At 43.2% G+C, this 13,934-nt stretch overlaps 1 protein-coding gene across 13 annotated transcripts in view; it reads right to left on the bottom strand.

Moving 5' to 3' along the window:
- itpr1b (inositol 1,4,5-trisphosphate receptor, type 1b) overlaps nucleotides 1–10,454 on the bottom strand; it is a 52,287-nt gene extending 41,833 nt beyond the window's left edge. For 10 of the 13 annotated variants that reach the window (XM_019879452.1, XM_019879454.1, XM_019879455.1 and 7 more), the window contains exons 1-22: nucleotides 10,283–10,454; nucleotides 8,780–8,894; nucleotides 8,404–8,474; nucleotides 7,886–8,001; nucleotides 7,011–7,097; nucleotides 6,737–6,895; nucleotides 5,461–5,559; nucleotides 5,204–5,287; nucleotides 4,981–5,127; nucleotides 4,722–4,826; nucleotides 4,551–4,595; nucleotides 4,429–4,458; nucleotides 3,891–4,045; nucleotides 3,360–3,459; nucleotides 3,125–3,285; nucleotides 2,878–3,019; nucleotides 2,651–2,809; nucleotides 2,405–2,577; nucleotides 1,318–1,437; nucleotides 1,046–1,237; nucleotides 235–486; nucleotides 20–161 (exon numbers count right to left, since the gene is read on the bottom strand). In XM_019879452.1, the coding sequence (XP_019735011.1) occupies nucleotides 20–161; nucleotides 235–486; nucleotides 1,046–1,237; nucleotides 1,318–1,437; nucleotides 2,405–2,577; nucleotides 2,651–2,809; nucleotides 2,878–3,019; nucleotides 3,125–3,285; nucleotides 3,360–3,459; nucleotides 3,891–4,045; nucleotides 4,429–4,458; nucleotides 4,551–4,595; nucleotides 4,722–4,826; nucleotides 4,981–5,127; nucleotides 5,204–5,287; nucleotides 5,461–5,559; nucleotides 6,737–6,895; nucleotides 7,011–7,097; nucleotides 7,886–8,001; nucleotides 8,404–8,474; nucleotides 8,780–8,871 (2,631 nt within the window). In that variant the 5' untranslated portion in view covers nucleotides 8,872–8,894; nucleotides 10,283–10,454. Of the gene's footprint in view, nucleotides 1–19; nucleotides 162–234; nucleotides 487–1,045; nucleotides 1,238–1,317; nucleotides 1,438–2,404; nucleotides 2,578–2,650; nucleotides 2,810–2,877; nucleotides 3,020–3,124; nucleotides 3,286–3,359; nucleotides 3,460–3,890; nucleotides 4,046–4,428; nucleotides 4,459–4,550; nucleotides 4,596–4,721; nucleotides 4,827–4,980; nucleotides 5,128–5,203; nucleotides 5,288–5,460; nucleotides 5,560–6,736; nucleotides 6,896–7,010; nucleotides 7,098–7,885; nucleotides 8,002–8,403; nucleotides 8,475–8,779; nucleotides 8,895–10,282 lie in introns of those variants that run through there. The other 3 variants (XM_019879453.1, XM_019879463.1, XM_019879464.1) reach the window with 3 other exon arrangements.
- Between the last annotated feature and the right edge of the window lie 3,480 nt (nucleotides 10,455–13,934).

Raw genomic sequence — 13,934 nt, 5'->3', positions numbered from 1 at the left:
ATGATTCAAGAGAGAATACCTCAAAGGTGAGCTTGTTTTTCTCCTTGTCAGAGAAGGGAACATTTTGTGACACCACCTCTCTCAGGTAGTTTTCGACAAAATCCATGGTGAGGCAAAATCGCTCCTTGATCTCGTCTCTGCTGGTGCCATCATTATCATAGCTGGTAAGACAAAGTCAAAGTCACACGCGAAAGAACTCCCCAGCATCACTTGAAGCAACGGGAATATACCCACTCATCGATTGTAATTTGAGAGGGGATCTCAGACCAAAGACGGGCATATTTGACAGGCGTGACCTGCTCCTGGGGATCCCGGTCCACGTGCATGTGCAGCATGAGGCGACAGAAAGAGGCCCGCAAGTCGTAGGGCAGATCCTCATCAGACATGCAGCGAAGGATCAAATCCACGTCCAGCTGCCCAGAGATCTTATTGATGGCCAAGTACTGACGGTCCAAACACATCCGGGCGAAAAGGTTGAGTTGGCACCTGTCAAGAAATGACGTGGATGACGTTTGCCAGCTGCAGTGGTGCGCGTTTTGTCTTTTTCATATGAACCTATCAGACAGTTGCAAGGAAAAGTATGGCAACTCTTTGGTATTATTTCAAATTCTGCATAAAACGATTACGAAAAGTGACCTCATCTTCATCCAAGTTACAACAATAGACCAACGCCGTCTTCCTAAACTACTAATAGCACACAAGCAATAGTTGGGAGTGAATTCCCAAGTTGATCGAGACATTGTGCCTTTGCAAATAAGCCTTATGGAGTGGCCGAGTCAGAGTCCTGAACTCAACCTGACTGAGATGCTGTGGCATGACCTTAGCAAGAGATTCTCACCAGGCATTCCAAGAATATTACTGAATTGGAACAGTTCTGTAGATATAGATAAGGTTACTTGCAACTGTATATCAAGTCCTTATTTTTTTTCTCGGTTTATCCAATCCAAATATCACATGCGTAGAGTGAGCGCGTTCGTTGAAGTTTTCCGCAAGTGATTATTTCACAGGGTAAACAAAGCAAAGCGTAGGTTCAAACGTATCTGACCTGTAATAACTGACCACCTCATCGTCCTCCTTCTGACCCTCCTTTGCATCCTGGGCCAACTCTCGTACGCTCTTACTTCGTATGTGCTTGAAATTGTCCTTCCAGAACAGCCACACCTCTTCTTCATCTTCAGCCTCGACTGGATTATCACCATTTGTTCCTATGTCAACCTCAAACCTCGATAAAACTAACCTAATAAACGAGACATTTTTTCAATTGGCTCAAATGCTCCAAATAAAACCAGCAGGTAAGCCGACATGACGAGGCTTAACCTAGTTTCGATGAGGATGTCGCCGTTGGTCGGATCAAGCACGGCATTGCAGATGAGCTCCTGCGTCACGGGGATGGATTTGCTCATGGATACGCAAAGATCCGACAGGTAGTCCAAAAACCTATGTACACGCCACAAAGAAAATAGATACCAGAGTTATCTTAACAAACACTAAACTCCCACACACTGAACAGTGAATGGACACCAGAGTAGGAGTTATGTGCTCCCTCTTACAAGTACCAGTAAAGAATCGAGCAGCAGCATTCTGGACCAACTGGAGAGGCTTAATGGAGGATTGGCTGACTCCAAGGTCAAGTGCATGACAGTAATCCAGCCGAGTTGTGGCAAAGGCATGACTGTTTCAAAGTGCTCTTGACAAAGGAGAAGCTTTACTTTACTTACCTTTGGGACGCACAATGTAAGTTATCAAACTTGAGATGAATCATGACGGCTGACTTTACATTTTTAAATACACAGTCTAAAAAAAGGCCGGTGCAGACAAAATTATCATTGGCATTATTTTTATTATTGTGATTGAGAGACAGAAAGGGAAAGATTTCACGTAAAGGTGCGATGGATAGCCAAATGCACTGTAAGAAAAAAAAAGAAAATCACACACACGCACACACACTGATGCTGGATGAACACACACAAAAAGACAAAGAAGCCAAATTTGAGCATTTTTTTCTCCTGAACAGTCAAAGTCAGCAAATCAAATGTTTCTTCAGGATCATCTTAAGCAAACTGTTCCAGTTTGAAACGCAACGTTGCCGCTACACCCAATTGGCACCCACGCCGTAAAATCAAACATCATGTTTAATTTGAAAACCCAACACCTTCACGCCGGTCGCCAACAAGCAGCGTAATTTGTTAGCGAGAGTGAAAACTCAATTTAGTGCACGCTATTTGAGAACAGAGCAAAAGATCGCAATCTGTTCCAGCAAAAATGCTATTTGTGATCTTAAATAGGGCTGAAGGTTTATACAAAACAGTGCATGCTACTGTTTTCAAATGTGTCATCGTGTTCCAATTTCTGCCATTTTACAATAGCAGCAAGAACCCTTCCCCCATTTTTTTTTTTTTTTTACCTTGGCTCCCGATTCTTCCTCACAAGAGTGACAAATGTGTCAATCTCCGCAGCAGTGATATGTTTCTCGAGCAACTTCCGATTGTTGTGGAGTAGAGCAGTTATCGTGTCTTCTGCCAGCACATCGTAGCCTATTTGTTTCTGCATAAAGCGAAATTGCTTGGCGATATATTCCTGCACAAAGGAGACAAAGAGAGGATGGTTACGAGCCATTGGGTTGGAGCGAAGCGGTCATGTTCCCCCCCACCTGGTTCTTTCTGTAGTCCTGCTGAGAGTGGCGCAACACTCTGTAACAAAGCCGACAAATGTGACGAAAAGGAGCGTGGCGTTGATCACCCAGCTCCTCGAGACGCAGCATGGGACCGTCGCCGCTGTCTGTGAAAGGCGCTTGAAGAAGTTTGAAGATCTATAAAAAACAGTCAAGCGCGGCAGTCTGAGCTCTGGACAGCATTTTTACTATCCAATTTTACAAACCTGCTTCAGGATATTCTGCTCTCTCGTGAGTTTCTGTCTTTCTCGGTTAGGTTTGTTGACCATGATCTCCAAAACATCCTGTCCACTATTTGGGATGTCCACTACAAAGAAGACGAGATCTTCCAGGAGCTTGGTCACAAACCTGGAGAGAGAATGTACGGGGACGTAACAAAACATGTGTACTATAACTGGGACATCGAAATATAGTTTAAAAAAAAAAAGGAGGTTGAAAACCAACACCATTTACCTTCTTTCATTCTGCGTAATGGTGCCCTTTTCCAGTTTGCCCGCAATTGATGCCAACACTTTACTTGCGTCGTTGGCGAAGTCTAAATCCCGCACCTCTGCTGGTGGCACTGGTACAATGGCAAAAGCCTCCTTGTCTTCTTTCACTGCCGACGTTCCAATCTGAAAACATGGAATGAGTTGAATGTCAATACATTTGTCCAGCTGAAAAACGACGTGCTTTTGATTGAACTCACCCTTAACATAACCGGCTTTTCCTCCTCTTTGTCAATGGGGATGTTGGTGCTGTGAACCCAGGTGTTCGTACACAAGTGTTTTAGCCGCACGTAGGAACTCCTTAAAAAAAAAAAAAAAAAAAATTACAGCAACAGAACACAAAGAAATTAAGCTACAGAGGAACGAAGTTTCATTCCAAACCAAAATAATGCCGGAATTATCAGAAAGGGCGGAATTCTCACAATTCCCGTCCGTTATTTCAGAAAGTTTCTCGTGGATTTGGACTTAACTTTTGACACAAGTAGTTGAGTTGTGTGTTTCCTTTCAACGCGACACAAACTATAATTAGCGGCTCAGATAATGAATGAACGATTAAGATGTTCATAATAGTTATGTGTGCACCCTGCTTAAATCATCTTGACATTTGACCACCAAAGTGTAATTGATGTTCTAAGGTTGCAGGTGAATGTCTTTGCCATTTGAAAGTATTGAGGGCCAACCGGTGGATTCACCAAGAGACAGATGTTTCTTCTAAAGTGTTTGCTTTGTACCTGGGCACCATCGAGTCTCCGCCTCTCAACGTGGTGGGGTCTAATTCAAAGATGGATGAGATGTCCATGCCATCCGGGACTGGGACAAGGGTGTACATGATTTTCTCTTGAGGGGCCCGTAGACGGCCACGTAAAGCTTCATTATCTGCATCCAGCTGGTTTGAAAAAAAAAAAAAGTACAACGCAACAAAAACCACCAGCCACAATCATGGACAAAATGTATGATCTATAATCGTCTATGTATCGTAATGCTGAGGAACACGCATGCGCGCAATAGCCGGGAACCTGGGTGATTACAGTGAAAGCCTGCCCACTAGCGGAGGTTTCCGGTAACACACGAATCGGCAGTAAATTGATTCTTACGATGCTATTGTCGTGGATGCGCACCCAAGATTGTACCACACGAAGTAGAAGGTCACCATTTTGAATGTCTGACATGTTTTTGGTGTGACGATAATTGAATTATAAGGACGGGCGAGATTTTTGGGACAATCCATGATTATTTATGTCATGTTTCTAGAATGTATTAATGCGGTACCTGGAAATTAAAGGGTGTAAAGTCCACCACCTAGAGCAGAAAGCAAAGAATCCACCATGTATGAATGAGCATATTAAAGACCAGTAGTGCAAGGCCCATCAACACTCATCAAAGTGACTTACTGCAGATCGCTGCTCCACACTCTCTTCCTCCAAGTCAGGGTTCACCTGTGCAAATAACTTTTGATGACTTTTGGGCATGGGATTTACTTCCATAAATTTCTGAGTTTATTATTCAAGAAAAATATGTTGTTACATGGTAACCAATTAGGAGCGTAAGAGATAAAGGCACACCTCTCCCACCTCTGCAGCCAAATAGCAACCGGTTGCCAAATGTTTAAACCTGAACAGGCTGTTCCAGTAGCCTGCACCTCCGCGACATGGGTCATGGTGGACCACCTGCCAAGGCCAAAATGGAAGACAATGTCATAAGACTTTTACGTTTGCTTGCTATCTTTAAAGCAACATAAAGCAGTGTCAGCAACAATAGTTTTTCTTCTTCAGGATTACACTCCATGCAACTTGAAAAAAGAAAGAAAAAGAACCGACTAACCTCTACTTCCCAGAGTGCCTTGCTGCTGGTGGCAGATGTGGCAGATTGGCGGCCTGTTGTTCTCAGGAATACATATTGCTTCTTTCTGTGATCGTCACACGTGAGGAACTTTTCCTGCTCTGCATGGAACAACCGAACAACATCTCCCTGCCATTGCAAATGGATTTCAGACGGGCTGACCGCTGCCGTGCATCTCACAAAAAAGTCAAAGTAATGTACCAACCCCTTTGAGGATGGTTTCCTTGTTGTCACTCCATTTCATGAATAAAACAACCTTCCAGTTGGTGTTGCAATTGACAGAATTAACCTAGATGAAAGATGAGAACAAAAGGTCAGAGGCCATCAATGACAATACAGATATACAGACAGTCGAACTATATCATATATACATATACATGTCTATCCACATACATGATGACTTCATCCTTTTTACATGGAGTACACCTTCCAAACAATATTTGAATCAATGTGCAATCATACCTCATTGCACCCTGGATTGTCGACGAGCTGGTGACTGCTGGCATGAAGAGGCTGCCCTGCATTCACGGGGTTAAGGACAACTTTATCGCCAATCACCACCTTCAGGAGCGCAATGGAAAAATTGGGATATGAAATGTAACCACACGTCTGCAATATGACAGATTTTTTTATTGCTTTTCGCCTCCACTCTCTAGTTTTCTTTTTCCTCTCTCCACCATTACATAAAATTCTCCAGTTTGTTGTTGTGTCAACAGTTTGGACTCGGCCTACTGCGTTGCCATGTGTATTACCATTATTCTAGTCCATATTCCATGACGATATACGCAATATTTTAACATATATTAGCTTGGTATGAAGCCCTTGAGGCGGCACGGTAACGAAGTGGTTAGCATGTCCGCCTCACAGTGCAGAGGCTCGTGGTTCGATTCCGGGCTAGGTTGTGCGTTCAAATTTGGGCTCTGGCCTTCCTGTGTGGAGTTTGCATGTTCTCCTTGTGCCTGCCTGGATATTCTCCGGGTAGTCCAGTTTCCTCCCACGTTCCAAAAACATGCATGGGAGGTCAATGGAATGCTCTAAATTGTCCTGAGATGTGATTGTGAGCGCAAAAGGCTGCTGTTTGTCGATGTGTGACCTGCTATGTGCTGGCAACCGGGTTAGGGTGTACCCCGCCCACTGCCCAAAGACTGCTGAGATAGGCTCCGGCACGCCCGTCACCTTCATGAGGAAAAACGGCTCGTGGATGGAATAGCGATGTCACTCTTAAAATCGGGTGAATAATGTCAATATGAACACCAGAGGGCGCCGTGCACTGTATCACATTTGAATTTACAAAAGAAGAGTTCCTTGCAATGGCACAATTTAGACCAGACTGCTTACAGCAGCGGTCGTTCTGTGTAATTTCTATTTTGTTGCACATTTTTTGATAAGGGTATGAAAATACAAGCCAAAAATTATCAATACACCGTCCATATTTAGAGATACAGTGAAGATTGATTTTTGGTGCCTTTTGGCTGGAAGTGACACCAGGAAGTGGTCAACAAAGGACTAAAAGAAGTTGGCATTTCCATTATTTTCATTTCAAGATATTTAGAAAACAAATAAAAATATGAAATCGATCATTTTGTCTTCACTCTTAAGGATCTATTTCAATGGGAAGTAATGGTACTCATTACGATTTCAAGTGCGGTAACCGATCAACTTTTTATGTTAGAATTCAAGCGGCAATTTCAGCCATCAGAGATGACGGCAACTGAGTCCCACAGCCCAATCTACCCACACTGTCTCCCAGGGAGCGCAATTTGTAGAAAGGTTGGATGTAGAACCAGGACCCCTCATTTCCTGCCGAGTCCAATGTCACCCTCATGGCATTCTTTTCCAGCAGTGCGGGTAAACGCTTGTTCACGGTCAGGTACTTATTGCTTTTCAAATGCAGCAGCTTAGGAGGAAGAAAAAAAATGACCGTAAATAGCTACAAGACATTCCCATCAATAGCACAAAGCGGACAGTGAGAACATGACTCTGGACATTATCTCTCAGGTTGGTGAACGTACCTGAATGACATTTCCATATTGGATGACTGATCCAAGCAACTTGCGATTCTCCGACTCATTCTGCTTCTTTTCCAAGTCAGCCGCGTGCTTTGTCAAAGGGAAATGGGAACAATTACACCCCAAATCAAGTATGTCGAAGCAAAATGTTGACCTCGACAGATACTTCACAAACTAGACCTTCGACCTCACGGCGCAAGTGTAAAAATAGCCCCACGCCAATTGTCATGGAAAACGTGCATGGCTAAAATCAGTCACAGAGGGAACCATAAAGAAAGGCGCATTATTTAATTAGTGTCACAATATGAATAAAATTTGAGTGGAATGTGAAAATAAGATACGAAAGGGAAGCCTCGGTCTTCAACCTGTTGAGCTTATGTGAGGAGCTTCAGCATGAGAGCACAACTACTGGTATACCTGATAATGATTTTGTGGGCGGGGGGGAACCTGAGGAGGTTTTCTGATTGAAAATTCAAAATTGCCTTTACTGTAGGTGTGAATGTCATGCATGTGTGGCTATACCGGTGAGTTTGCACGGAATTTGTTACAAAATGGTGATTTAAAGTTGACAGTTTAGCCTCGCAGGCAAACCGTAAAACTTTTCTAATATTGTGATGACCTTGGTTATCGACATGACAGGAGAGCTTTTAACAGAAAAAATACACAGGAAGGAATGAAGAACAGTTTCAAAAAACGTTGATGCAGCGCATCAATGCGATCGTATTTGAGCGTGAAGCTGCGGATGTCAAGTGTAGTGAAATGCGCATACAGCCAATTTCGTGCACACGTCACCAAGGCAGCCGTGTGCCACCAGCTAGCTGTTCAAGCTGTTGTGCTCACCGCGGCAGATTCATTCGCATGATGATCGGGGGCCTTACGTGCAGTTTGTTGAGGAGAACAGCGTCAGTGGTGCTGTTGCCTCCAGGTTTTGCTGCCTTCCAGAATTGTTTCTGCGCTGAATATCTGTTCATGGGACACAGTTTGAAAAGGCAATCTGGGGACAGAAGCCGAAATAAGACAAAACTTGTATTAGTAGAGGGTGTATGAGTGCAGCTTTTTCAAACCACCCTGCAGGATCCTGATCTACATTTTAGCTCGACGGGGAGCAAGTCGCTTTCAAAATCCAGCAGATATTTTTCGAGCACTTTTTGTTGTGGTGGAAAATATTTGCAAAATGATGGATGAAACAATAGCGTTGGACAGGTACGAGTGACAGAGAGCTTCTGAATAATAGTGAACACGTATTGTTTCAATTTGTACTTTCACTGGCATGTTCTAGGAAGGACAATTGGAAGTTATTTGCTATGCTATACAAAGAATCAGGCAAAAAAAAAAAAAAACGTTCCACAAGCTTCAGACTCATTATAGAAAGTGCTTGATAGCCCTGCCGCCTTACCTCTGAATTTCTTGGGTGGGTTGTTCAGGTCACCTGTGTCAGGTTGAACCACGCAGCGGTCATCCACAAGCCTAAGGAAACAAGTTCCAAAATCAACATCAGCCAACCCCAGTTTAACGGAACCAATACACAGTTTAGTGTACACTGGACAGTAAGCGATTTTGTGTCAATGTGAAAAAAAGCCACTTCCCAGGCACAAACAATAATCTGCCTGTCACCTCCATTACCGTGCCACAGCTACCCGTGCAGTTTTCGAGTAAACAATATCATGAGGTATGAAAGTCGAATAGACTGGAGTCGCCACTGGAGAACACTGCTGACCCGACGGTCTTTTTGTAGGAGTCAAGAATGTTAACAGACAGGGTTCGACACCTACCCTAAGGTGCTGATGAATCCGCTGGTGGAGCCCTCTGCATATAGGGAACAAATGTCCCCAATATGGAGGAAACTGGACATCTTGTCTGACATAGTCCCTTCACGCTCAACAGCTCCTGAAAATGAGCACCAAAAGGACATAATCAGCATTTAAATCACTTCAAAGTTACCATGTGGAACATTTTGCAGTCATAAAGCGTCATTTGTCAGTTGTACAAATTGAGTGTGTGTGTCTACACACTTCAAAAACAACAAAGCGGCTAGGAAAAGTGGCTAAGTTTGCGTGACTGTCTGTGTTTTATGTTATGTTCGTGTTAAATTATTTTGTTATTTTATGTTAACTGTTGCCGTTATGTTTATGTTAAGAAACCTGCCATGGGACTATGGCTGAAAACTAGCATTGATGCTAATTCCGGCGCATTTACACTGTTTATTCATTTGTGGATTTAATGTGCACTGTGCCAATGAACTGCGATTGGCTGGCAACCCGTTCAGGGTGTCCCCCGCCTACCGCCCGTAGACGGCTGGGATAGGCCCCAGCACGCCCCGCGACCCTTGTGAAGATAAAGCCGATCGGAAAATGGATGGATGTCCCAATGAAATATATAAATACATAGATAAATAAATAAATAAATAAAAATTAACACATATACAAGGACACGTTCATTATCTATGGATAACTCATTTCAATGCGTTAATGCATCATGTAAGCCATTTCCCAACATATTTAGCCATATTCTTGTGAAAATCACCCCCATCCCCAAATATTCAAAGGCGAATACCTCATTTAGCTATGCATACACGAACTTAGTATTGTTGTATTCATAAAGGCAGAATTTTAATGCAGCTCTTGGATCTGATCTTATTCTTCAAGCATACAAAATGTGGATGGGAAATAATACATTTAAATCACCGATACACACTCTTGGGTTCAGAATATTCTATATGCCTGTGACCATGTGCTATAACAAAATTACAGTTGGAAGATTAATATTGTACAAGCACGCACCAAAGAAAATAACTTGATGGTGGTTTTTCCAAGAAAATCAATGCAGCCTTTTCGTGACTTTGCCAAAACTTAAGTCACTCCAAGGCATACATAATGAGCTATATTTTTGCATTGCATTGGTTACTGAAGCAAGCTAAAAAACATTCACACAAATAACAACCATCACCAGTACACAAAGTGACGCCGATCACACTCTCACATTCACAATGCAACTTTCAAGATTTCCTTGTTTACGTGATGTGACATGCATGACATGACTCGAGCGGCTCCAGTACAGACAAGGTCCAATTAAAGAATAATTACATTTATCTCGGTTTCAATCATCGCTCTTCCCGTAGCTTTTGTGTAGCACGCGCACGCACACGCATAGCGTAATTAAAAGAGAAAGAAAGAGAGAGAAAAAACAGCAGTCGGAGATGACAATTCGCGCGTGGGCTATTTCCTTCACGAGGATGCTGAAAGCTCAAACATTCAACTGAAAGGACACATCATTACCTGGCCAAAATTAAGTTAAGGCGGCAAACCAGCCACAGAAACGGATGTTAATTAGGTCAGCACAGGATCAATTCCTCCGTGCTATCCTCGGTTAAGTCCCCATGGTGGTGGAAGTCCAGGTAGGGAGAGAGTGAGAGCGAACGTTATTCTGACAACTGAGCTACAATCCGCTTCCACTCCTCCACATGTCACTGATGGCCCGCCCCTTTCCTGCCTATTTATACTGTCGCACTGATTCATGGGAATTCATGTAGTTCTTTCACGCGATGTCGAGAAATTGCCACAATTGAAGTCCTTTGCTGGCATATTGAGGAGTGAAGATGGGATGAAAAATTGGGTACGTTGTTTAATAATGACAAGAATGTGTTGCGTTTTTTTTGTTGTTGTTGTGCGCCATCAGAACGACCAAATATTTTCAGGTTTCTCTCAAAATAAAATCTCAATCCGTCACAACCCGTGGGTGGAGGATAAAATGAGTGAACGTCTTGAAAAGTATCCTGTCCCTCACTCATCAGGTTAACTACGTCTGTATTTTCGCCATGGTTCCTTTTGAAGATAAATCGGCTTATTGTAAATAATGTCAGAAACAGAAACACACATGTCACGGTTTATAAAAGGGGATCACGCTGTGCATGTCAACCAGTGAAAGGGTGTGAATCAAGGGCATTATGTTTGGCCAGTCCCCAATCAAAAACACTAATTGACTTAGCTTCTTTGTGTTTTTTTCCTCCTTCTGTGCTTTATGTTTTTTTAAGAATGTTTTGATGGTTTTTTTTCTATTGATGCTTTGTGAAGGAACCAGGCAAGTTAGGCAATTGAGGTCATAATGTCAAATTTAGTGGCCTCAAGTTTGAGTGATCTGGTTTATTTGCAGCGGAGCCATTAAAATCCCAGTGTGGTACCCTCTCCTGTAACTGGAGCACATTCCTCTTCAAACGGAGGTACAACAGATGACTCAAAAAGGGAACGCGGCGTGTGGGTGAACCCAAGTCTGACATACAGGAAAATCATTCTTTAAGTTGAGATGCATCTAAGCTCAAAACAAACAACAAAATGATTGTCTTTCATTCCAAAAAAAAGGACGCTAAGGGGCACGTTTTTTTTTAAATCATAGCATGATTCATCGTCGAGGAAAGTATGTCATTCATATAAATCATAGGTGTCAAACTCAAGGCCTGGGGGCAAATTTCTTCACCTCATATACCAGAAGTAGAGTGAAACTAGAAAATTAGCCCACTAATCACATTGCATCACAATCCCTCACAAACTCAAGCGTGATAGATGCGCGGTGTCATCAGAGTGCATCACGCGCATTCAAGAGCATCATCAGTTTCATGAGATTGCAATATCTGACGGAGGTCAAAACCCAGCTGCCACAAGTATTTCCAGGCTTTTGCCACATTTGACACAAAGTGATGTTGACTACAGATCACTGAGTACTCAGTTGTCATGGATACGGTGTAGAGAAAACTGGCTTCCTCTGACTACAGGAAGGGGAAATAAGCGATGAAGTGTTTTGAGAAAAAAAAAGACTATGTTTCGCGACACTTGTGAGTCTGAAGTGAATGCACATTAATTTTTTTTCGAAAGAAACTGAATTATCTTTATTCATCAGTGTTTTGAAGACAAACTGTCTTGTTATTTTAGTTGTACATACAGTAGTTCATTTGTATGTCTAGAAAAAGCTGTTCAGAATTTATCAGGAGTAGTAGCACCTATTTTTTGCGACACCCTCCTTTCTCACTCTGCCCACCTCCATCCACCTTTTTTTTTTTAACTAGTCTTGTGAGCCTTCTCAAATTTCAATGTTTGTATCTGCCGTGGGCCACAAATGGCCCTCGGCCCATAGTTTGAACATCCCTACTTCATCGGATGCATTACAAGGTCACAATTTCAGTCAGAGAGAGCGTGACTTAGCGAGTTACATGCTTGGAAGTTATTCTCCAACACGGAAATGTGGCGAAGGCCGAATTTCTTCCCGCAGCGGAGAAACAAGAAACACACAGGAGACAGGGGGGTTGCTCAAAAAAGTAGCAAGCGTCCGTGTGGGCGTCGACACAGCTTTGTGAAATTCAGCCCGGCGCGCACATTTGAGTGAATATCCTCAAGTGCACATCTGGCCTTCCCCAGGCAGCCTTGTGTTGGCGGTGTTCTTGTCTGTGTCACTGATGCGCCTTTGTTTCTCACCATGTTTGCAAACCAACCCAAAGATTCGGTTGCCTTTGTTGTCGGGCTTCGTCAAACCTGACAATGTGTGGATGATTAAAATTGAAAATCAGGATCAATCTTGCGCCAAGTCGTGTTTCCGCCGCAAGGACATAAACAATGTCATGGCTTTTACTGCTATTCTGGATCTAGGACAGTGACCCAGTAAAGTCACAGCACCACTGGAGAGAAAAAAAAAGAAAAACAACCGTAGTTAAAGGCTAATCCGTCATTCTGAACTAAAAGTAGAGTGGAGAGGGTAATTTCAGGCATCTTTCAATATAAGCGTTAAGAATGACTTTTTACAGGCTAAACTCTCAGTCCCCCGCCCTGGTTGTTGAACACGAAGTCCAGGTTTTCTCAAGTTCACTCCAGAATGTGAGCTACAGGACACGGTGAGACAGTGTGAATGGATGCTCAGTGAAAATGCTCGCCGTTACATTCCAACCAAGCCCCGCAAAGTGTACGAGGGGGTCAGGCAAACACACGTCCATCATCTGCTTTCTGTCTGTCAGGCTCTCGACTTGCAGTAAGTGCGAATTACATCATGTCCCTGCTGGGTCGAGTGATCTCCGAGTCACAACTTAAGAGGTTTAACTTTAATTCCAGCTGATCGCGGCGCTCACACATGAACGAGTGGCTGGCGGCAGATTTATCAGAAGTGCGCAAAGAGCCTCTCAAGGAACGCTAACATCGACTTCTAATTACGAATCGTGTGGCGTGAGGACTACGCTAAAAGTTTCCTTGACGCCCACGATGAGCATCTTAAAAGTACAGTACAGCGTGTTCATTGATGCACTGCGTATGCGGATACTCAAAAGAGTGTCGATACTGTAGAACGCCACAGCGTCACCCTGAATACATGTCGCAAATGTCCTCACTAAAAATAAAAGACAATTATGCTGCCATAATGGCCCGCATATTCCCTTTGGAAATACGGGAGATTGTAATTAGGGCTCGGGATTTCTGCAGTGTCGGAAAACAAGTTTCAGACTTGACGCTTTGCCTATAAATGATGTCGATGCGATTAGCCTCGCCGCATACTCCAATGCGGTGATGTCAATCCATTACAATTTTTAGATTCGTAGCTGGCCTCCTCATTAGATGCGCCACTCTCGAGGACCACGTCATCACATCACCTTGGTTACCGAATAATCATGACGGCAGACCATACACCTCATCACACATGCACGGCGAGGTAAATTATCCACCAGGTGTTTGATTTGCAGGAGAAAGGGAGCATTTCAGATTTTCCAACTCTTGTGCTACACTGCAGCAGAAGAAGAATGGTCTCATGCCACATATTTAACCTTTAGAATTTTCTCCAAGCAGATTTCACTGCTGGTAATCGGTCGAGAACAGTCACTTAAGGGTTCAACTTTTTATGCGTGAGGTCAGTTGTGTCTTTTTGTAACAGGCTATGGATTGTGTCAAAATATCCTGGCAA

Source organism: Hippocampus comes, unplaced genomic scaffold (assembly GCF_001891065.2).
Source record: "Hippocampus comes isolate QL1 unplaced genomic scaffold, H_comes_QL1_v1.1 scaffold44, whole genome shotgun sequence".
NCBI classification, from domain to species: Eukaryota; Metazoa; Chordata; class Actinopteri; order Syngnathiformes; family Syngnathidae; genus Hippocampus; species Hippocampus comes.
Note: the sequence above shows the minus strand (reverse complement) of the source record. Positions and strands in the feature narration are given on the sequence as shown.